This window comes from Polistes dominula, unplaced genomic scaffold (assembly GCF_049000335.1).
Source record: "Polistes dominula isolate Pdom_NZ unplaced genomic scaffold, Pdom_raw_medaka contig_15, whole genome shotgun sequence".
NCBI lineage: Eukaryota > Metazoa > Arthropoda > Insecta > Hymenoptera > Vespidae > Polistes > Polistes dominula.
In genome coordinates, this window is record NW_028300915.1 from 7518347 (window position 1) to 7544266 (window position 25920).

Here is a 25920-nt window from a genome sequence, read left to right on the forward strand (position 1 = left end):
ATGAGGCCGGGCGTTGTCATGTAAAAAATCACTTTGTCGTGTCTCTTCTCGTATAGCGGCCGTTTTTCTTTTAGGGCTCGACTCAAACGCATTAATTGAAGTCGATAGCGATCCCCCGTGATAGTCTCATTCGGTTTGAGCAGCTCATAATAAATTACACCCTGCTGATCCCACCAAATACAGAGAAGAAGCTTCAAACCATGAATATGTGGTTTTGAGGACGATGTTGATGCATGGCCAGGCTTACCCCATGATTTTCTACGTTTCGGATTATCATAGTGTATCCATTTTTTATCGCCAGTCACGATACGGTGCAAAAAACCTTTTCTTTTCTGCTATTTAAGCAGTAGTTCACACGTGACAAAACGACGTACGATGTCTCTTGGCTTCAATTCATATGGCACCCAATGTCCTTGCTTCTGGATCATTCCTAACATTTTTAAACGTTTGGAAACAGTTGATTCATCAACTTGTAATGTTTTTCCAAGTTCTATTAGCGTCTGAGATCGGTCTTCAACGAGTAATTCCTCCAATTTTCAGTCTTGAAATTTTTTTGGTGCGCCAAAACGTTCTTTATCCTCAAGTTCAAAACCATTATTTTTGAAGCGTCGAAACCAGTCTCTGCATGTCGTATCCGACAGAGCATTGTCACCATAATTCTCAACAAGAATTCTATGTACCTACTTCAGCTGCCGGTTTCTTTTTAATAAAGTAGTGCAATAAAATTCCCCGCAAATACACTTTAGTTGGCACAAAAGTAGGCATTTTTAAAACTAATAAAAAATTACTTTGTTTACACTAAAGTGAACTATCATATACTGAAATTTCAGGTTAGATACAGTACTTCCTTGCAAATGCGTTACCATTCGAAATTTCAAGCACGGAGTACTGTCATTGCCATCTTCGATGAAACAGCGAGAACTTATTCAAGGTCCTAATAAGAATCTCTCAAAATATTTTTATCATTGAAATATCGATTGACAGTGAATATAAAAAAAAACGAACAAAATTTGCATGATCTCAACGATCGATAAAAAAGAAATTTATTTCATCAATATGGAAAATAATCAATTGATTCATACTTACAGTGAGTGTTCGTTAATATCGTACGCGCAGAATAATACAAAATGCATTTGTTTAAAAGTTACATATCTATTAATTTACTTCGAATATTGAACGATTTCAATCTTATATTTTATTAGAATAAAAATTTTCAACTCACCAATAAATAATCTAAAATATTAATAGAGTACAGTACTCTATTCGATTTACATTAATTGATTGATAATTAATCGAAGAAAATTTATATTTTAATCTAGAAGCACGTAGTATAAGTTCAACGTATCGTCCTTTTCAAAATCCAACAGTAAGTTGACGCGTTTTCCTTTATAAAGTACAATACTGTATTAAATATACCTTAAATGATTTGTAATTAATAACAAAAAAATTTATATTGTAATCTAAAAATATAGATTTACCTTTTGATGTTACTTCCTTTTCGAAATCCACCGTTAGACTAACACGTTGTCCCCTATGAAAGTTCTTTTATTCAATATTGTTTATATGACTTTCCATAAAAGGAAATTTTATTTATTTAGAATATTATGCATGTTATACATATGTAACCTTTGAAAAGTCACATAAACAACTTTGAATAAAAAAACTTTCACAGAAAACAAAAAATCTAATTTAACAGTGGATTTCGAAGAAGAAGGTACATCAAAATATAAATCCATGTTTTTAGATTACGATATACATTTTTTTCGATCAATTAACAATCATTTACGATATATCGAACACTCTCAAAGTATGTCCATCCTCACTTATCCCACCATAAATAAATACATCTTGCAATAACTATCGATCGATGTATCTCATACATACAACACATACTAAACTCGAACCTTCCATAATCTTGTTGAACTGTCGATCGACTGTAGGTTCTATCCTATCTCACTCTCGTTCTCTCTCTCCCTTTCCCTCTTTTTTCATATCATTTCATAAAATTTTATCGTTACAATAGCCTAAGAAGTTTAAAGAAAAATCTCCAAAGATATAAAACTGTAACTAGCCAAGAATATTACAAAAGACAGCGAGATAATGTTTTCTAATAAAGAAGTGAAAACACAACCGATGTTAATAAATTACGGAATAGAGAATGATCGATCGACAACCACGCGAGACTTCATTTCACTATCGGCAGAACATTTTGTCATGGTATCGACAGATATTTAAATAATTACTTATCGTTTCGATTGAACACAAACGAAGAACGATTTAGGATAGCGTAATTACAAAAACAGACAACAAAACAATATTATTAGAAGTAACGCTGGACATCGTACCATGAAAAAAGAAAATATTATATCCTGTTATGGGTAAATGTATGATGCGTCACCTTCGTCATATTTTAATTACATCTTTTGCATACTCCGTTAAGCAAACAAAAACGATAATACGCAAAGAAATCTATATGTGCTCAACTATGTTAAGCTATATACAATAATATAATACTTGCACCGTTAGTCAACGTATTCAAATTTCTCTATTTCTCTTTCTTCGCATGTTCACCATGCTGGATATCCTATAACGCTATTTTTCTGTTTAATACGAGGAAAATTTATTGCTTATACATGCGGCACCTCAGTTCCCCGAACACGCCGCGACGTGTCCCCTATAATGTTTGAAAATCGTTATAGCTCTTTTCTATCGCGTCCACATATTTTCGCCTGTTATTTTTCGAAATAAAATAAATACAAACTTAGTTTATTACTCCAACATTTTGCACATGCCATTTGCATTTGTCAGCTTTACATCGTCCCCGGTACTACGCTTTGAAAGCTTCTCATAACTCGGCTAGATTAACATTATTTATTTTGCGATTGAATAAATATTGTGAATTTTTTGAACAGTCAAGCTGTTGGATTTATAATATAAATATTAACCCTTTACACTCCAGACGATCTAATGTTTAATATCTAGTAAGATAAAGAAACTTTTTTTTCTTTTAACAATATGAAAAATAACATTTTCTTTCTATTTATAGTTATTTCTTGTTCTATAATATATTTTCACTCTTTTTTCCTGAATTGCAAAAAAAAAAACAACAAAGAAAAAAATGAGCTCACTACATAACGACCAGAAACTCTTAACGAATGAAAATTGATGAATACATATAAACGAACAATGTCTTTCGAATGAAAATATTTTCTGAATTTAACGTAGTAAAAAATCCTACAAAAAAAAAGTATAAGTTGAAACTAGTCATGAAGGATTCTAGGTTGGTTGATGACTCCGTGAGATGAACTTTTCAGAGATATACGAGAGATCTACGGGAACGGAAAAACATGACATTAAACTCTCAACCGTTTGATATAACAACGCTCGATGGACATTTTCGTAGTGAAAGCGCAAAAAGCCACCAACATTCGACCATTTTCGAATAGCTTATTTTAGACCTCCGAATCGTGGTAAATGCATTCGTAATTAGCATTGTAATGGCAGCTTGTCAAGTAAACGAAGAAAAAGCAATCGATGGAATATTTAAAAACAAAAAAAAAGAAGATCATCATTGTACTTAAATCATTACAGAACGATGATCATACAATTTTCAACGAAAATTTATCGAACTCTATCTACTAAAGTAATAATTTAAAACATGGAAGACTAAGATATCCGAAAGCTTTAGAAGCTGAGCGGATTTTCTAGGTCGATGAGAGAAAAAGAAAAAGAAATAGGGAAAGAAAGAAAGAAAGAGAGAAAGAAAAGTCTAGCTACCGAATCTATAGAATCTGCAGTCCTAGTAAGTATGCACTGTGTTGTTAAGTTCTCTTTCTCCTTCTTTCCCTCGTGTACTTTATAGAATGGTGTACTAGACGAAACCCATTATCGTAAAAGCAAAACAAACCCTTGGTTTGCCATTACAAAACGTTCCCAACCGTATCCTGGCTGCTAATTTGCGACACTGTTATCGTCCTTCTCTAACATCGACTGAACTATTCTCCCCTAGCAAAAAAAGGAACTAAGAAAGATCACCGATCGTGATCCGTTCTAAATCTATGTCGATCCGAGACAAATTGGATACACCACAAATCAGAGGAAACACTTGTGGCCTTGTGTTAAAACGAGTATCGATAATGGCAGATTCTACCTCCAAACATCCTTCAATGGATGGAGGGTAAAAGTTTAATATACATAAAAGTAGGGATGTATAGCATTATCGTAAAAGCAAAATGATGAAAATAGTAGGTGGGTTGGTACGGTGTGCCATTATGGAAAAGGAACTCTTGAAAATCTTTTTACGCGAATTGCCTTTTAAAAATTCGCGTGAAATACTCTTAGTATTATTTATTGTAAATAACAAGAGATTTAATGCTCGAACATGACATTATAAATTTCGATTAATTTCTTGTCTCCTAGCCGAATATCGAACAGAAACTTTACACCATTCTAATATGTGCTTCATTCCATCGCTTTCTCTCCTATCTGCTGACTGTTGTATCGTACAATTAACTTGAACAATTTTCATCCTTTCTAGACCAAAAGAAAGATTTATATTATTGTTCAAGTTGTTACGCAACGATTCTAGAATCCATTTTATCGCTCCAATTCATCACTCTATCATTCATGCGATAAATGAAAAAGAGAGAAATAAAGAGAAAAAAGAAATTGAAAGTAAAGAAGACATAACCGATGCTATGTCAATTGTTTTAAAGTTTATTCCAAGCACGTAAGAACGTCACTGATAAATGGCTTGATATAAGATTGAAAGAATGCTTAAATTTTTCTTTCTTACACCGCTTTTATTATACCACATATGTATGTAAAAGCCAATTGAGATCAAAAAAACATATTTCACGTCTTTCATATGTCATCTCATACCTTAGTTCCATCGACTTTTTTATTGGCAAAACGAGAAAACTACAATTTTCAAGATAACGTTCCTGTCTTCTTGCTCTGTATGATAAAGTGAATTAGAGTTAAACGTTTTACGATTGAATTAATAACACGATGAAGTTTTATCTACGGTATACCTAAGTTTACCTTGTTTAAAGGTTTACCTTGATAAAAAATCTGCAAAGTAAGTGGTAAGAGTTTTTAGTTAGATTAAAAATTTCACTATAATTATGATTGGATGGATAATTTATAAACGCATCATGTAAATGTATAAAAGCGAATATACCATTATGACTATTATTATTATTATGGATTAATTTATGAGCACGTCCTGTAAACTTAGGAAAGCGAATATACCACGGCATGTTTTTGTACTAAAACCAAGGTCTCAAATAAATGTCTACGTATACATGAGTAATGAAAAAAGCTCGGCAATACTCAGAACACGAAAGTTAGAACGTTATACCTTAGATATATTTAAGAGAACGTAGAGAGAAAATATTGAAATTGATTTTTAGATAAAAAATCATGAATGTGATAGTGTATTAAAAACAAAATGTCTACTTCAATATTTTCAAATATATTTATGTATTTATGAATATTCAAGTATTAACTCAATAGGAAGGGTCCAAATACACGAAGGAGAAATACTTGGTCGTTACAATCCTCCCCTTTCTATAGTTTTATATTCTCTCTTTTTCTTATTTTATTGACATAAATTCAACTCCGCAGAAAAAGATTGTATAGATATCTACGAAGGGTAAAAAAAGTAGGTGAATAGACGATACTGCAGATCAAGCCGACCAATAAACACCCGCTTGAAGTATTCCTTCAGATTTGTTAGGAAAAAAGTGGCCAGGAGACCGAAAAAAATAAAAGAAACAAAGGTCGGTTTCCGTTACCCCCGTCGAACGAACTCGTAAATCTTTGGCAAGGACTACGCGTTTCTAGCTAAAGAACGAGCTAGTCCACTATATTTCCTTGTCTTTTTGGTTTATTAAAGTCTAAGTACGCCGTTTACCTTTCACGACAAAACAAAAAGCTGGATAGTCTGGTAGATCCTTTTAACTTACACGATGTGAAATTTTGTTTCCTTTAACGTTAAGCCTTAAACAGGTGAAAAATAAAACCAATTTTTTTTTAGCAATGACAAATAAACAAATGACGTAACGGCAATATTTTATAAAAAAAAAAATAGAAATGTATTCAAATAAGATATATCTCAAACGAGAACGAACGCATGTCTTTAATTTAAACTCGTTGAAAATTCCGTCAGTATTATTTGTATAATAGATAAAACTAAGAAGATAATAATTTCAGGAATTGCATCCATCTAATTCGTCTGGTCTCGAGCGAGAGTAAATTTTCACTACGTCCGGGAAGGAACTCATTTCGAGTAGTAATTCCTTGCGGGTGCATCTGGAAAATTTAGAAAGTTCCATCGATCTATAAAGCGGATCCCGTAATCGCATTGCCGCGTATTTCTACCACGACATCGCGATCTGTGTTATGCTATGTAGAGCAAGAGAAAGGAAAAAGAAACATAAAGTTGCAAAAGAGATAGAGATTAAGTAAGAGAAAGAGAAAGAAGGGGGAAGAGAGAATGAGAAGAAAAAGAGGAAGGAAAGAGAAAGATACGAATCAGAGAATGAATAGTTAGAAAGATAGAAAAAGGTACGAAGGAAAGATTTCTTTCGTGTCGTTGTGCACGGTAAAATCAATTTTCCTCGTAGTATCTTTCTCGTTTGCTCGTTCGCGACCCTGTTTGCTGACCATGAGATCATACGTGAAATATTGTTGTGGCTTTATTTTGCTCGCATTAGCTATCCTTTCAGGATTTTTCAAATTGTCACGAATAGAAATAGTGGGAACTCAAATTTCTAATTTCGCGATAAGAACGAATAGGATAACACTGACAATAACATCATAAAACGCCGAGATCTCGTTTCCTCGGATTAAATGTTGGACTTCTTCATCAATTAGCATCATATTTATAGATTTATTATTGAAATTATTAAACTCACAAAATATCATTTGAATAAATATTATCCCGATTATGCGAACGACAAGGAAAAGTCATTATTTCTGTGACAATTTCGAGTAAGTCTGATTAAAGAATCTCTCTATCTTTCTTTTTTTCTTTCTATTTTTCTTTATCTTTCTCTCTCTCTCTTTCTTTTCTCCTGACGAGTAAAACAAGAATACTTCAATATTTTTGTCGATGATATAGCGGGACTTATATGAACGGTTGCTTGAAAAATGTAAGATAAAACTTTTGTTCTCGTTGCTTCATATCAAAGCGTTCCTTTCTCTACAAACTCTAGGCATTATATCTCGATATTTACAAACGTACACAAACATACATCGCGATTCAATATATGTAAAACATGCGTATCGTAAATTGTAGCTTGTATTCACTCTTCTTTCTTATAATGATCATGTTAGAAAAGAACTAGAAAAATCCTATCTGGTAATTGAACTTTAATGCAACGTTGTCAGAAGTTCGTAAAAACCTATTCCCGAAGAAGAAACTTGCTAAAACTAAGGATAAGAAACAAGAAACTCCGAAAAAATAACATCAACCCTTGGAAGCCGTTGAAAATCGAATTTTCTTTCTCAAGGGAAGAAAAAAAAAGAAAGAAAGAAAAAATATATATATATATTGTATATCTTTCATCGCGTTCATTAATCTTCCTCAAAAAGTTATCAACCATAATGCATCTTACTGAATAAGTTCAAAATTATTACTTGATTCTATTATATTCCACCTAAGATAATATCACGAAATTATCTCGAATATATGACAAACAAAACTAAACGATCTATTTAGCTCGACGTTGATAACATTTGTTATCACTGTATTGAAGTGTCCCTGAAACGATTCAAACTGTCTGTAGAATTCGGCCAGCGACATTTCTTTTCCATCCGTCTAACGATATGCGAAAAAGTTTCTTCGACACCAAAACGGCGACAAGAACTTTTACTGTTACGAACACACGATGATCTATTCGTAACCACAAGAAAAGACGAAGTTCCAAAGAAACGCAAAAGAGAGACAGTGAGAGAGAAAGAGAGATATATATATAGTAGGTGGAAGAGGGAGAGTAAAGTGGGTGGTAGTAACAAGGGGTGGAAAAAGAAAGAAAGAGACAGGACCGAGATCTCGTCTGAGCCTATTGTTGATCCTTTGTTTCGTACAGCAAGGGGACGCGAAATACGCGGATATCACAAAACAATGCAGCAGCCTCGAGCAACACGAGACGAAGAGAAGGGTTCGAAGTCAGAGAGAGAAAAGGGAAAGAAAAAAAGAGAAAAGGAATGGAGGAAGAGAGAGAGAAGGAAACAGAAGGACGAAAGAGCACGGCGGGGGATGAAAGAAAGAAGATAACAGAGATACACCAGTATAGTAACAGAGAGAAAAAAGAAAAAGAGAAGAAAGGTATCGTTCGAGTAATACTACCTAGTGGAAAAACGCCGACATTCCGAGTCGTCTCTCGTGCTCCGATTCAATAAGAAAATCTCAATGCTAAAGAAAGAAGGATCAAGAAAAAGAAAGAGAAAGAAAAGGAAACAGAAAAAAAACCACAGAGAAAAAGAGAAAGAGAAAAAGAAAGAGAGAAAGAGACAGCATTTGGTTTCAAAATCAAGCGCCGCTTCCAGTTGCCAAAACCTCGACAATGAATCGATAGTCCAGTAGGTCACGTTGATATGGAAAACTGTGCCAAAGTCTGTCTTTTCTGTCGAACCACTGGCACGACTATCTCTTTTTATCTCTCTCTCTCTCTCTCTCTCTCTCTCTTTCTCTTTATAATTCTTTCTTTACCTCTCTCACTTTAATCGTTTTTATTTTCCTCCTGGTACATGGCCACCCATAACCACCCTTGGTCAGCTTGGTCCTTATTATCACTCTCTCTCTTTCACTTTTTCCCATCCATCCTTCATCTATCGTCATCGTCAGAAGCAGCAGGAGAGCATCGTTACATGAAGTGTACCTTTCTCTACTTCTTCCTTTTACAATACACCCCTTTATCGCCATTTCAACTGGAGGTGCCAAATACATGCGGGACGTTCGACCTCTGAGGGAATTGTCAAAGAATCGAACGATGACCGAAAAATGGACGAAAACGATCGTCGCAAACTTCGATTACAGGTGATAAACAGCAAAAAAGCTTCATTCTAATCCATGGTATGAGAGAATAAAAAGAAAAAAGAAAATACAGTCAGAGTTGATACTGTGTGCCAGTCCGCAGGGCGATCAAATAAAAGAAAAAAAGGGATACAAAAAAATATATCGATGACAAGACGTTTGTTATCGATGAGTCAGGTCTCTCTCGCGAGATACCTCGGAATCGCTGCTTCCGTTTCAACCGATATTAGCCAGATCGTGTGGAAGAGAATGAGAGAAAAAATAGAGAAAGGGGAGATGGATTCTTGTTCGACCTCGATTTACGGGCGATTATTTGCGGTCGTCGTGTTGTTTGGTTGATAGGAGATTCAAAAACTCAATACGAAAAGCGCGACGATAAATATTATATTGCGAGAAAAAGCCATACAGTAGTAGGATTTCGTTATAATTAACTCGTCCGAATAAACTTTTATTCTTACATATATAATATGTACTTGTTTGATAAATGATAAGATATTAGAAAAATATCAATCTCTCATAATCGTCCTCCTCCTCGCCGTCGTCGTCGTCATTTCAACATCGAGATTTTCCGATGACGTACATAAATTATCGAAATGACAAAATTAGAGAAGTTATAGCCGATAAAAAAGGATTATTTGACTATTTGTCAAGATTTAGTTTATGAAATTTTTCAATAATATTTCTCGAACATCACACGGAGAGTGACTAAAAGGAAAAAAAGATTCAGAAGGATATGAATCCTTTTCTCCATCATCGGAAGGATCCTCTTTAAAGCCGATACTTTGGGGTACGACCCTACTACTATCGAGACTTTATCTACACACGTATATATTTATATGAAAAATGGTCCAATGATCCGGTGGTACACCAATAACAACAACGACGACGACGACGAGGGTGCCCAAAAAAGTTTCTAATACATCTCGAAAGGTTAGTCGAATGTAATCGCAAAACTTTATAAAATCAAATATAGGGAAGTAAAAAAGAAAAAGAGAGAAGTATATAGAATAAATAGTCTAGCCATGATTAAATTCAATAGATCAACGCTAATGAAGTCCAATAAAATGAAATCGATTTATCGAACCTCTGAACCATTTCCACTTAAGATTAATCCTTTGACCAAGAAATCTTACCGTTTATCTAAATCGAGTAAGCTTTTACGGTTCGTTAAACTCAAAAGTAGAGAGTGAGTTATTTTTCCAAGTCCATTGACAATCTCTTCCTAGTTATAATCTTAAGAATAAGATCTATATCCCTCGAGGGAAATACAAGAAGTATTTAAATAAATCCATTAACAAGGAAGAAGTTCATTAAGGTAGTAGATAAAGATGTCATCAATAAATTAAAACAGATACCTTGGTATTCGTATCGCATAAAATTCGATTAATCATTGAGAAAAATATCAAAATTCACGGCTAATGCTTTTTATTTGCGTTTCATTACGTGTGCATTAATAAAAAAACAAAGAAAATGGATTGTGTGCGAGCTTTCAAAAATGTCATATATTTCAATACTTCAATCTTACATTTTACGATATAGGTAGATTTTTATTTTATTTCTAACCACAAAAATTTGTAATTAGTCGAGAGGGCTCAGTTAAATTTCTAATTAGGATCAAGTTTCCGCAACAAGTTAATACAGGACCGATCCCGTCAATACAAAGCTGCAGAGAAAAGTTACGACAGAAAAGAATTCGGTGACTGAATACGCGTCCTTAGCTCGTAATCCACCACGACATTACTGGATCGATATGTTAGAAATGCTCGAGAAAAACGGTTCCTTCTAGTCACTGACCTCATAGGATTCGAGTAACTTAAAATTCGATTAAAAAAATCTCGAAGAAAAAATAAAAAAACAAGATTTTTTAATCTATTCGCTAAAATGAAGCATGTTATAACCTTGGAATATATTTTCAACGCATTGAAGTATTTAAGGGACGTATTCATTATTTAATTATTCTATGCAATCGATTTTCCAAACATGAAGTTTTCCATTTTCACGGCATCAGCTTTCAAATTTTCGACGTCACAGCTACATAAATCATTGAATTAATCGCCATGATTGTGCCAACACTTCTATATTAATTCCCCTTCTTGCCGACAGAACGTCTTTCCCAGATCGAGCTTTGTTCTTAAAACAAGCTCACAACCACAATACCACCATTGATCCGTATACCTCCTAACCACAACGTTTAAAAGCGGTACGGCAATTTATACCCGTAGAAATCAAATGGACTGAACAAACCTTCGATGTACGATAGAAATACGATCAGCTTATATTTTTCCCCATTTTTTTTCATCTTACGTTTATTTATTCCCTTTTTTTCTCTCCCTTTTATATTTCTTACATTCAATTTTTTGTCTTGAAAAGAATTAATTAAAAACTATGCTATGATAGATATCGAAATAAAAACAAAAAAAAAACAAAAATTTTAACAAATTAAAATATTTTAAAATAAAACGAAATAATAATGACTTTTCTATGTGTACTTCTTCGATGTCAATGGGAAAAATACAAAGCTCAAAACTGTTGAGAATTCATCGAACGTCTTCACGAAAGGCGTCAATGTCGATTTTCGAAGTGCACGACGCTAACGTCCGTTCTATTCGTAAACTTAGTCTGGTTCGATAGATAGTCGAGGACAAAGGAGCCTTTCACCCTTAAAGGGAACCGATCGAGCGTGACACGAAGACCAAACCCTTTTCGCGTGCTCACAGGCGCTTGCCTGCCTTTTATCGGATAACCATAAGTTGCATGGATCCGACCGTACTTCTTTCTACGTCTTTAACCTTCCTACAAACTTTCCGGACACGTCGATCATATCGTAATACCCTTTTCGTTCGCGTCCTTTTAATGGTGAACCATCGCGAAGAATAGGATCTAAAAAGAACCGAGGAAGTATCTAGTAGACTTTGGTTGCTTCATCATTTATCCTACGATGAACTTCCTTCCGATAAAATATTATTGGTTAGACGGTGTAATCGATCTTATAAAGTTTTCACTACGATTTTTAACTTATTTTGCAAACTAGACGAACATTTTATCAACCTTTTATTATCTGAACAAATCAATGACTTAATCGTTTTAAGATTTTTATAGATAAGTAAACATACATCTATATAATATAAGATTTATCCCATGGTTGATTCTACGTGTAAACATAAAAGAAGTAAAATTTGTAAAAATAACGTATTTGAAAATTTGTACCAACAGATTTATGCTAATTACGAAAAGAATTGCATTCAATTAAACTCCCATATGTTTTCTTTATCACTTTTTTATCTGAATAGCGACGATTTGTAAATCGTTATTTATAATAATAAGTTGTTGTTGTTGTTGTATCATAGTCACAATTCGATTGATGGAAGCATACTGAAAGTAGGAGAAATAAGTCATACGACTAAAAACAAAATGTTAACATTACAGAAAGCAATGAATACGAACGTGTAAACGATAGAAAAAGCTTAAAGTTGATAAGTAATTGGAGAGATAGTTCAGTTTACATATACTCCGCAAAATTTCATAATAATAGGAAAAAAGTTACATTTCCATAAAGTATGCCATTGTTGAAAAATCTTATCGTGATACACTCTGCGACATAACGTCACGATATTTCATTAGATGATAACATTTAAATGCACGTACAATATGGCGAATCTTGTCTGTATACGATACAACAAAAACAAGTATAATATTTCACCTGTACTCTTACACGCTCGTTCGTTCCCGAGTTCGTTGCATATCTTTGGTTTATAATTCACCACAACGTGTCCGCATCGATCCGCACAATTTTAGACACTTTTTAAAAAGTCGTGCGCTCAGGAAATGCTTTTCTAGGGTTAGCAACCTTTAACATTACACTAGATAACGATTATCGGATCGAATGAATTTACGCTGGCATTGAATGAGTTTAAAAACAAAATAAAAGAATATAAAAATATCGATTTTGGGAATGGGGATGCATAGAGATGCCTTAGCTATAGTAATTTACTATACAACTGCATACTAATATAATGGTCCATAGCGATCATCATAGTTAACCTGTTGCCGGATATATAGATTTTTCTTTATGAGAGTAGACAAATCTTTAAAATTACAGCAAAGTAACGTAATACTATTTGATAGAATTATTTTACGAAAAAAATAATGGTTAATAAAAAATAAATTATTAAATAAATAAAATATCAAGATTTTTTATTGTCTTTTGGACAAACAAAATCGTACGGTTACTTTTGTCTCTACTAACGTTTAAATACACACAACAAGAAAAATCTAGTTCAGGCTGTTAACTCGTAAACTTGTTACACTTAAATTTAAGCGTTATTAAACCAGTAAGGATACTTTTTCTTTGACCGCTGTACAATCGTATCCAAACTGAAGTTTAAATGACTAGATAAAATCGAATTTCGAAACTTTAATTGTTCTCTCTTAACAGACTTATTTTAATTCTCGCAAAACTTTTTAAAGTTCCGATCTCGTCTTTATCGTATACCAACTCCAACGTTACAAACAATTTAAAAAGTTTACGAACAATAAAAGCGACATGGAAGTTAAAAGCTTTTGATTTCGAAGGAATTTTCTTACCATTGAGCGAACCGAAAAAATCGAATGACTTTTATAATTTTATAGTAATTATAATAGAGAAACATTAAGAAAAAAGAAAACAATTTTATGAGTTTACAATTGTCACCATAATGTAAGATACTTGACGAGTATTACACGATTAATCATTCCAATAAAACCGCTCTCACTCAAATTCATTATTTTAATTACTTCATATCATAATTACTAAATTCATATTGAATTTACAAAATACTACTGGGATTGCTGCAACTAATACAATGAAAATCTATTATATTATAGAAGTAGATAATAAACGATGATTAGTTTCGTATTCGTTAATATACATAATTTTCAATGTTTAATTCCACGTTATTAATACGATTTTTTTACATTGTTAAAAAAAATACAACAAACTAAACTATTTTCGTGATTTGTATAGATATGTGAAAAAAAGAAAAAGAAAAGAAAAAAAAATTAAGAAAAAGACCAAAAGATGGAAAAGCTTTGTGTTCTTTGTAAGAGTTCGCCATTCTCACGATCGATTAAATCTAACGATAATGTTTGACTTTCTTTCAATCTTCACCGTCACACATGATCCAGTTCATTCGTTGAACACAGAAAGACAGAAAACACAAGAGTTCTCTGCGCCCTTAAAAAGAAGTCGAGCATGGTGCAGAGATTGAGACTCTTTTTGTCGGTTCCGCTCGGCCGACTTCTACTGGATAGCAATAAATTCCGCAGATCAAAGCATCTTTCTTTTTCCCTAGTAGTCGATCTCGTCGTTCTTCTCGTCTGCGTCATCATCGTTGGCATACACGATTACGAATACGACATCGTTGACGTCGGGACGTTGGGACGTTGGGATGCCTTCCATGTGATGGTATGCGATGGTATGAAATGGGATCCCTTTACCATGAGATTCCGTAATGATGAGCGGCCATAAAGGGTAAAGCTGCACCAAGAAAAGTTTGGCAGCGAAACGATACACTTGGGAACGACGTACCTTTCTCCGTATCCCCACCTCTCTTTTCTACTTTTTCCTATATCTTTCTTTAGAAATGTATGTAAGTATATGTATGTACAAATTTATATGTGTCTCTATAAGTACATCGTGCCTGCATACAATATATGTACTTTTTCAACACAAACTCTATTACGATGAGAAAACTACGAAGAAGAGACTATCCTAGTATCGACTGCACGAAGAGAATTGGGTAAGACAAAATAGCAGGAATTCCGGTGCAGTAAGAACACACGGCCCTTCCGGGATATTACAACGCGATATCGAAGTTACTTCGTGTCGGAATATTTTCTTCTTTGAGTTTGATGTCCAATTCGTATCTTCGTCTCTTTACGAAATGAAAAATACGCAATAAAATGTGAAATTTGCCTATGAAAATATCGAGGATAAATTATAAGAATATATACTTCAACCCTTTTATAGTGTACCAAGGAAAAAAGGATTCTAACCGACTGATCTCCTCCATTTTTCTATATGTAACGTTGACGTTAAAACCAATATCACGCCATAATCCTACGGAAATCCTAAAATGTTGGTACAACGTAAATCTGAAAAATTCAAACTAAAATATACAAAGTCGTGTAATATAAGTGGAAGAACCTATTTAGCCGTATCTGTCGATAATCAATGTCACGTGATGATATTACACATATTAAAAGAAACTATGTGTGTCTAACAATATATAAGTACAATTTTATTTATTATATTTAAATATATAAATCACCCTCTTTTTATTTTCCAAACCTTTCCAAAAATATTATTTTCAAGATATTTATGTCCAATTTATAACGACCTGAATGTGATTCCATTAAGATATCCAAATAACTCCATAAAAGTAAAAAATAATTTCAAAAAGATCAAACCTCGATCCCTCTTAAGTTGCGATATATTCGTCTGGTGCTAGAAATATCTACACGTTTTTCATCTACGCATTCGCATCACGGTTCATCCACTGTACGCAACCGAATCGATTTGCATGACGTGAAACAGAAAGAGACGGAGAAAGAGGGAGAAAGAGAGAAAGGGAGAAAGAGAGAAAAAGAGAAAGAGAGAGAAAAGGAAAGAGGGGACGCAAAATATAAACGGAAGAGGAGAAAAAGGCAAAGAGAGTGGATGAGAGAAAGAGAGAGAAAGAGAGAAAGCAAGAGCCGTCTTCCGAGAGGGAGAGTCGAAAAGAAACTAGCACCAATGAAAGTCAGTGACCCTCGACGTTCCTGGAGACAGGAGTCGCTGCAAGTTTCATGCGCCCATCGCCTTTTCCTTTTCATCGAGCCGCATCGTGTGGCCCGCACTACTCCGAAGGCCGTACGTTATCGACCTTCCAAACGCCCGCAGGGAGAGCTTACTTCTGGCGTTGACGAGTTAATTTTAATTTCCCTTGGAACTTCGTCGACATATCGACACCCGACTCGATACTATTACTACTTTACTACTACTGCTGCTGCTACTACTACTATTACTACTACTACTACTACTAATACTACTACTACTACTAGTACTACTACTACGATTACTATCATTACTATTAGTAGTACCTACTTCTGCTGACGTTGTTCCTGTTACTACATACCTACTAGCCATTCATCGAGTTAAGCGTCACAAGACGGATCCTTTTTTGTCGGCTATAAAGCTTCCTCGAAAGAAACCCTCCCTCCGCTTCAACCATCCTCTCTTCGTCTAAACTTTTTTATCCTCTACGATCCGAGTAACTTTCTCCTTTTTCTAAGTCAATTCGAGGTATACGCGCCCTCGTCATTTTTTTTTAGATAGTTAACTACTTTCACATCTCTGAGACATGTACAATATTTTGTTTTTTGAGATAATAATGTTAATAGTAATTGTTTATGTTATAGTGAAACAAATATTGTCGAATATTGTATCTGTAAGTTAACAATGTACTCTCTTCAAAGTATTTTTCTTTTTTTCAAGAATAAAGTTTGCGAAACAGCAAATAAGGAGATACGAGCGTTCGAAGAACTGAAGAAAAGTCCGATATTTAGTTTTCTTTCTCAAGTAGGAAAGTTTAGAAACAAGTATCTTGTGCTCCATTAAAAGTCCCAATAGAAATTTGAAGAAAGAAATCAATGATTATCTTTGTTCGTTATTCGATGAACGTACTTCTATCGTTAGATATTTTTCATTTTTAGTAACGTTGCGTAAAAACAATAGAAAGTTACAAAGGGAACATAAAACGTTGTTGTAATCGTTTAATCATTGTTCAAAGTTCTATCTCCTCGTCAGTTGGCATAAACAAAATGGAACTAGCAGTTTCGTATTTTTATTACTGCGTTCTCTATACAATCAACGAGAAAATATTTTTCCAACTATCGATGTTTCACGAACCACTGATTTAGCAGTATTCCAAGCTTTTCCAGTAGAACATTGTCAAAAAGGATCTCAAATCGCTCAACAATTGATTCCTCTGTTGAACTTTAAAAAATATTAATCCGCTTATTAAAACGATCTCGATAACAGTGAGAAAGCTGATGTGCATAAACAAATCCACTTACTAACTAAACAAATAATACTCTAAAAGAATGAAAAATTATTACAAATGATTCACACTACGGGACAGTTTTGCTTGTACAACGAGTAATAAAATGTTTAAGTCGATAAAAGTTTTCTCATACGTTTTAACAATAACAACGATCTGTTAAATAGTTAACTACGAAATGCGGGATATTCTACAGAGACGAAATATAATAGTTTCGCTAGACTTATTTCTATTTCACGCAACGTTAAGTTACCCGACCTTAGTGCTATCACTGCAAAATACATTACGCTTAGATATGCATACGTACATGCATACATATATAAATATACGATACGTATATCGTATAATACAATACGAAAGGTATTAATTTGCCTTTCAGTCTCTCAATTACAAGGATGTTATAACCGCTTTCAAGAGATCTTAATAAGCGATACAGCTTATTCAATGCAGTCGACGACGACGACGACGACGACAACGATGGTACCTCTTTAGCATCGAGTTTCAGATATCGTGTAATCTTCCATTTACCTTCTTCCGCTCGAGTCGATAGATCCTAGATAGCGATGGAAGTAACATAGTTGACGATAGTCGGATGCATATCACGGATAGCAAATTAGGAAAAGCACATTGCACATTATGATATATTCTCTAAAAGGACGATGACGAAAGAGAACATGTTAGGTTTTTGATTAGGTGTGCCTAAGTGTCTAAGATAATCAATGATTATTCGATAAGTTAATACATATGTATAAGATTCTATATTAGCTGAAAGATTGGCTAAAGAGTAAGGTACAACCGAGAAAGAAACGAGTACGGTATGATGATGATACGGAAGGTTGGCATTGCCCGTCAAGAGAAATTGACGTCGGATCGATAAACTCAACGCTTTAACGTGGCTGATAATTAAATTCTCCTATGAGAGCTACAGTAGATAGATGAACGATGGTTAACCTACTCGTATATTCCGGCACACAAAGTCTCAACGCATCTCGAGCCGTCCCGTTCCCTCCCGTATTGTACGTCTCGTGCCGGCGCTTTACCAACAATAGTTCCAAACAAAGGATCAAAAATGCGCCTAAAAATACCGTCGGCTCTAATAAAAAAAGGTTTCGAAACGATGGGGATAAAGCAGAGTGACGCGTGACAACAGAGGATTATACGGCGAATACGAGTAGCCTGGAGAATTTTTTAAACGAAAACTTGTGTACGTATTCTGACCTTTATCAAACGATGTTACACTATCATCCTTTTTTTATTTTTATTCTATGCTCGACCAACATTAGATTAAGAAACGTTTGTCCTACAACGGGGATATATTCAAATCCTCGACCAATTATTTATTTATATTTTCAAGTTCAAACGCTTTTTGTAATTTTTTTAAAATTAAAAAAAAAATAACATTTATCGCTTTATTCGTATGGTACCATATTTATAGAAGATATTAGACTAATGAAAAATTTCTTATATTCCTTTGCTTTTATTTTTTTTATGTCCAACTTATATATCTACATAGTCAAAACATAGTCGATACGAGATCAATCACTACTACATCCCAATTTTATTCCCAACGATTGAAATACGCAAAAACGTATCCACAGTGAAATTCGCGTTGAAAAGTTTAAATGAGATTTTATATAAATGATATGCTTTATTGATTACAAAGAATTGTCGAAGTAGACAATAGATAACGCAAAAAGGGAACGCATTTTAAATAAAGGAAAAGCCAGACTCGTCATCTTTTTTCCCCAGTATTTTTCGAATACCTATGTAAACTTCGATCTCGAAATATTTCACCTTTTATAACTGTCCGGGTTGATGCTTTCAAATGCGCGTCTACGGTTTGCAATTAATTGCTTTTCCTACCTTCTAAAAACAATTATTATCGTCTACATTTATTTCATTCCTTTCGTATTTGGTACCAATATTTTCTCTCTCTTTTATCACAGTGACATCGCAAATATCACTCTCATTATATTTTGATGTCAAACCTCATAGAAATAAATGATTGATATAGAAATATATTATTTAATTGGCATAACTATTATAATATTCTTAAATAATATTAATTCTTATTACCAAACTATTGATATATTCGATCATTTAACATCATCTCTAAAATTATATCCTGAACGTCTTTTATAATTATTTTTTTCATTTTCTGTTTTTTGTTCTCTGCTCCCAATACTATTTATTCAACTTAATTTATCAATGTTAATAAATAAATAAATAATTGTAAGAAATATTTTATTTCTAAATGAATCTCCAGGTAAAGCTGCTCTTTTATAAAGTTACTAACGATATACACAGACAGAATTTTTACGAAAATAAAACAAAACAAAAAAGATAAACCATTACGAATAAGTTTGCATAACTTCTTTGTATAGGTACCTCAACGGAGAGATTTCATCGATATATCTTTTATCACCAAGTAAACAGGACATTTTTCCTACGTATCGCGAAAGCAAACATCTAAATTTAGTCGGGTCATCAAAATTTAAATTGTAGGGGAACTACTTTTATTATTAGCTTGAGCGTTCTAGACGGATCGAACTGTCTGACACTTATTCTGGTGTCTATTATCAGGATTAGTCTCTTCGACACACTCCAATTATATGAATATATAATAAGGAATCTCCAGACATTGTTAAATGATTTACATTTGTTTCTGACATGCAAATGATACCAAATTTTAAATAAGACCAACAAAACATCATCTCGTAGTAAACCGATTGTAATTTATATCGGGGATTTCATCGTATTCTTCATTCCACTACTTAAGCGATATTCCGTAGTTCTCAAAAAAATTATATAAATTATATAAATCTATGTATAAAGAAACATTTTTTAATCTTTAAATATCCAACGAATACAACAAATTTTGCTGCTTATGAGAAAATAAATTGGAAAGAAAATAATACGAATTAATCTATAAATTAGCAAACATATATACACATTAGAAATTAGTCAAAATTGAGATTCTAAATATCAATAAATATAGTAATTAAATATGTATCTATTTTAAGGTAATAAGAAAGTACCGTAGAAAGGAAATATTGGTTAAGAATAACAATAAGATCTAAATAAAAGAGTCGGTAGGTGGAGAAGCGTAGTGGCGCCTTTCTGACGCCCACAAGTCAGACGTCCTCTCAAGTCAACCAGTTTCAAGTGAAGGGTTTCTATTAGCCAACAAATAATCCAAGTTGACACTTTCTTTGCTCTTGGAAATTTTATTGATCTCGACACCAAGAATCAATTTTTAACTTGTTCTTACCAGTGTTCAAATTTTCCCAAACATTTCTATTAGTTAATATAAAATATAATCATCAAAATTGTAACAAAAAAGACTAATTGTAAGATATTCCATCTAAACACTAACGAAATGTATCTTAAATAATTATATAAGAAATTGTTAATATTTATAGCAAGGAGTGTGGAAAAATTATTAAAGAAATTAGGTTTATTATTTAAATAGAAACCAAAGAAAAGATTTACATCAATAAATCAATAAACATAGTATCGTAATAAGTAATAGATTTGATTTTACACAAATTCTCATTAATAATAGTCAACTAAAACACACTGCAAATTATTCAATCTTCATCTAGCGTCGGTTAACTTCGTATATTGACATACCACTTTGCAACCGCTTGCCTAGCTACGATGAGTAAGCAATTGGGTGAATAACATTTATTATGGTGTTGGTTCGGTACCACAAATTGAACTTTCCTTCCGCCTGAACAACCCATACATATCCCCCTCAGTATTCACGAGCGAAAGAAATTTTTATTCCTTGCTTGAATCGATCCATCGAACGCCATTCAATTGATCCATTCGCAAGAATACCTTCGGGGACTACTCAATGACACCGATTTTATGAATTCTATGAATCGAATAAAAATCTTCTCTTTGCCTTTTTTTTGGAAAAAAATATCGAGAAATTTGTCGAACGTCCTATTAGAAAATGAAAATATGTGCATCTACGGTATCTCTCCTAAAGTTCACTTGAAATTAAACTTCACCTTATCAATTCACATCGAGACTTTAGTGACTCATGTGCACGATAGCACAGTAGCAAGAGTTAAAGTCATAGTTCGTGGTAAGACACAATACCAAGTCGCTACGTTACGTCGGCTGCTCGGAGAAATAGTTTGGAACATTGTTAATCCGAAACCGATATATGTTGCCGCGAGGTATTTTCACCGATAATAAACAGTAGGGAGAGAAAGAGAGAATAAGACAGGTAGTACAAAGAAAATGAAGGGAAAAAGAAAAAGAAAAAGACGAAGTGAAAAGGAAGACGAACCTTACGCGGTCACGAAACAGCAACGGCGCAACGTTTGAAATTTTAAAGACCCTTAACGGAAGATGAAACGAGCAAGAGAGAAGCCATCATCGCTGTCGCTTGCTACGATCATGCTCGATTTTTTCAAAGTACTTGCTACTTTCTCTCTCTCTTTTATATTTTCCTTTCTCTCTTTCGTATACAAGTTATCGACATTTTAAATTAGAAAGACATCGCGATATGAAAAGTTGGACGTTTCGATGAAATATTTAAGAGCATATCTATTTTTTGAATAGGACTTTTGTGAAGGTAAAGGAAAATCGTTTAAAAGAAAAAGTAATAATAAAAAAAAGGAAGAAATAAAAGAAGAAAAGTTAAAGTAGATGTAGAATGCCGTGTACACACATGTATGTATCTAGGACTAGGTATATTGTATATTTACGTGTACGTAGTTCGTGCGTCGAACGGCTCTCGTGCACTGTCCTTTGCCTTCCATCCGTTCGATCGGCCGTATGTTCGATACGTCGCTTCTGAATACACCCACGTATCACGATCATAAGTGTATTTGCGTACAGTTTGTGTATATGCATGTATATATGTATGTACTACGTATGTAGTTATGCATGTAACTTCGCATCTGAACAAGGAATTGATGCGAGAATGACGTTAACGCAAAACGACTCGACGGGAATACGATGAACGTCGGTTCTTAATCGATAGAAATGTTTGTAATGGTGATAAAATGTGCATCTAACATAGGATCGAAAGATGATGGTGTAACGTTGGAAATGTACGCATAGAAAATTCAAGCGCATATCATATCGAACGTGTCGATCGTTAAGGAAATAAAGGTCGAGGATGGAACGACCGGTCGAATGATGGGCTCTATGTCACACGTTCCCACGTTAACATAAACATCCTATCTATTACTTCTATTAATATTTTCTCTATAATTACCATTTTTGTACCGACTACGGTATATCGGAGAAACCCACATTTGTAAATGGGTTTCAACGTTAACGCAAATATCCAAGAAAAATCATAAGAGTTAGGTTTAGTGATAATACCTCTATGATATTGCAATTTCAGAATCGAAACCAAACGATAAATTATATTTTGATTTCTATATGCTTCAATGATCGTACTTAAAATGTATTCAACAACTAAAAGAGACAGCTTTACCAATACATATGGTATGACCCATTTCTATAAATTTTGTTACTCCGCAACACTTCCTACTCCGACTACTTTCTCGAACAGCATGTATTATGTTAAACGAAAGAAGAACAGTCACGTGCATACCAGTGTATACAGCTACATATTCTTTCTATTTTTCTTGTTTTCTTGTGAATAAAAATAAAAATAAAAATCTTGAAAATACATAAATTTTTTTATCGTTACTACACACAAAATAAAAACATAGAAGGAACCCTTGAACTATGATTTTGCTGGAGGAATTTACTCGTACTACTCGAAAAAACGTTCTTTTATTCTGTAAGATCCTAGCGATTACACTTTTTACCTTCGATTTATTGGAAAACTCGTTGCTGTAAGGTTAAACAAAGCTAACAATGAGTCTTTGAACGATGAAAAAACTAAGCTTAGCGAGGCTACGTTGTTACACTTTGTCGTAAAAAGTGTAGCATTTGAAAGTTTTATTTAAATTATTATCTACGTGCGTTGTCAATGTCAAATAAATTTTTTATCGATCGGAAAATATAGTTAATTTACAAAAATACCACTTCTCTTCGTTTTCTCATTTGACCAATAAGTATCTAATATTTACGAGCTCCGATTTCTAACTTATGAATATTGAATAACGATTTACTAGCCTCTCTTTAATGGATCTTCTGCTGCATTTTAACGCGATATCTTGGAGATGGTTTTAAAGCAACACAAAATAGCAGTTCAAAAGAATACAATCTCATATAAAGACGAACAATCGAGGCACTGATTAAATTTAACGAAAATAACCCCCATAGACCGTGGAAATATTTACGTTGCCACGATTTTGCGCAGATTGCACTGTCCCGCTTTGGTACACCGAGTGAAACCAACGTGGTGAGAAGACACGAGATACTACTCTTCATCGAAAACACGACGCGTGACGTCAATACCGAAACAGAAAACTGGCTTTCTTCCTACTTAAGTTTCACTATTGATACTAACCTTAGAACGTTCTTGCGAAAAGAAATGCTAACGGATAAAGTTTGTAAATCGAAATACGATAAAGCAGCAAGTCTACATCAATCTTGAAACATCGCCTATCATCGACTATTTTTTCGTAATTAACGCATCTACATATTTGATTAGATCAAACGTCAAATACATTTTTTTGATAGTAAAATATTTCAGACGAGTTTGGCTATATATTATTGTGAACAAGTAAGTACGTATGTGTATCAGCAAAATCGCAGATTAATAATGGCAGAAAAAGGATAGATAAATAAAAAATAAAACAAATATAATATCTAGCAAGAAATTCAAACTATTCAAAGATTTTATTCGATATGAATGTAATAGAGAACGTCAAAAAAATGGTTAATATTAAAGGAGAAATGTCATAACGCATTCTAAAATCGGGTCGTCTATTAAGAGCCAAACGCACTCTCTAGAAAGCCTCAAGCCTGTATCCACGGATGTTAAAACTGAAGCTTCGGTGAGATTGTTGATATGTACTACTACCTAGTAGATATGTACGACGATAGATGCTACTAGCCATACGCGCTAAAACATTAGTCGGAAGTTAGTACTTCTTTTATAAGGAATCACATTGCATTCGACGTGACTACTTTGGGGGGATTTAACGGGGTAGAGAGAAACGGAAGTCGATTGATCGGTGAGAAACTAGAAAAAGTCAGAAAGACGATAAAAGCCGCTCGGAAGCTGTTCATTTCGCGACTTAAAAGAGAGACAAAGAAAAAAAATACGTCGGGCGTTGGATAGGACGAGAGCCTCGCTTGTGTAGCGAAATTCGACGAATCGTCGAGAGTTCGTCGTTACGAATATGAAAGAATAAAAAAAAATAAGGAATTAAAAAAAAACTCACCCGATGCAGCCAGGGCTATCGCCGCCATGAATGCCCAATGTCTCATGTTTGCAAAGATAGAAACCGATAGCTCGCTCCTTTGTCGACCACAAGAACCACCACAAGCACTACTACCGGCTGCTCGCTGCTTCTTCTCCTCCGGCTCGTCTTCCTCCACCTCCTCCTCTTCCGCGTTCTCCTCCTCGTCCGGTTGTCTCCGCACGTGGCTGAAGGCGCGCCGAATAGAAACGGACCGCTTAGACTCTCTCGACGACGATGGAAGGAAGCAATCCTCTTTTTTTACCTGCTCCTTCTTCTTCCTCTTCCTCCTCCTCCTGCTCCGATTCTTCCTTCTGCTCCACTCTAATCTCAGGGTCCACCGAATGGTCGCAGATACCTCGAGCACGCCATTGACATCGTTCTTCCTGTTCTTCTATCGGGGGCACGTGATCGTATCCACCACCGACAACGTACACCAGCAGCAAGAGCAACGTATCCCTTCTTCTCGTATGCCACCGCGCACGCACTAAGCTGGAGAACCACCGAAGCGCTTCCCTCGTGCTGCATCTTGCTGCATCGAGGACATATCTTTATTCCTCTCTCTTATTCTCAACCTTCCTTTTGTCAGCTTATTCACGATAGCTGATTTTAACTACGAGTTAGCTAATGCTCAAAGTAGAGTCGAACGGAACCAGGAAGGTGAATCGTTAATCTCGCGATATAACTTGACGAGAAACCTTTCCTTCGTAAAACTTCTCGATCGCCAGATCGAGCAAGCCGGCTATCTAGATACAATGTACCCTGTTTTCACCAAGCTCCGAAACGTTCACGATCGTCAGCAGTGACAGCGGCGACGGCGGCAGCAGCGCCCGGAGGCCGTCGTCTCGACTTGGCTACCCTTCATCGTTACCCTCGCGTCACCCTCGCCGCCACGTTCCCATCCGCGTCCACGTCCGCGTTCTAGTCTTCGGCCTCCTCGTCTTTCTTTCTCCCTCTTTACCTATTCTTCGACCCTACCACAATTCTCTAAGCCCCTTCGATTCCCCCTCGATCTCACGAATGTCGCCGAGTCTTTCTCTCTACCTCTTTCTCTATCTTCAAAATACTGACATCAATGCCAGATAAGTCCTCGCCGGCGGCCAACGCTGGACTGATTTTCACTTGGCTGCAGCGCCGCGCGGTATCGCCGCCACAGTTCTCTTTGGCGCTAGCGCTCTGGATAGCTACGGGACTCCACCACTACCACCACCACCACCACCATCATCGCCACCTCCACAACCATCGATGCGCCTCCCTTCCTTCGTTCATCGCTTTCTTTCCCTCTTTCTTTCTCTCTCTCTCTCTCTCTCTTCCTCTCTTTCCTTTATCCACTCGTTAACCTCTTTCTCTCTTCAACCTAGCATCTCCTCCCTCTCTGTTCTTCAGACGCTCCCTCTCTGGTTCACCCCACATCTCGTCGTAGCATAACGGTATGGCGGGGTGACGGTAT

The 25920-nt window shown here is 34.9% G+C and overlaps 1 protein-coding gene across 2 annotated transcripts in view; it reads right to left on the reverse strand.

Annotated features, from left to right (window-relative positions):
• Window positions 1–25620, reverse strand: part of nAChRa7 (nicotinic acetylcholine receptor alpha7 subunit) — a 177271-nt gene extending 151651 nt beyond the window's left edge. Inside the window, exon 1 of one of the 2 annotated variants that reach the window (XM_089170238.1) lies at window positions 24453–25620. Coding sequence is in view for 1 of the 2 variants with exons in the window: in XM_015330050.2 (XP_015185536.1) it covers window positions 24453–24498 (46 nt within the window). In the remaining variant the exon portion in view is untranslated. The remainder of the gene's footprint in view (window positions 1–24452) is intronic. The other variant, XM_015330050.2, reaches the window with a different exon arrangement.
• Window positions 25621–25920: the final 300 nt, after the last annotated feature.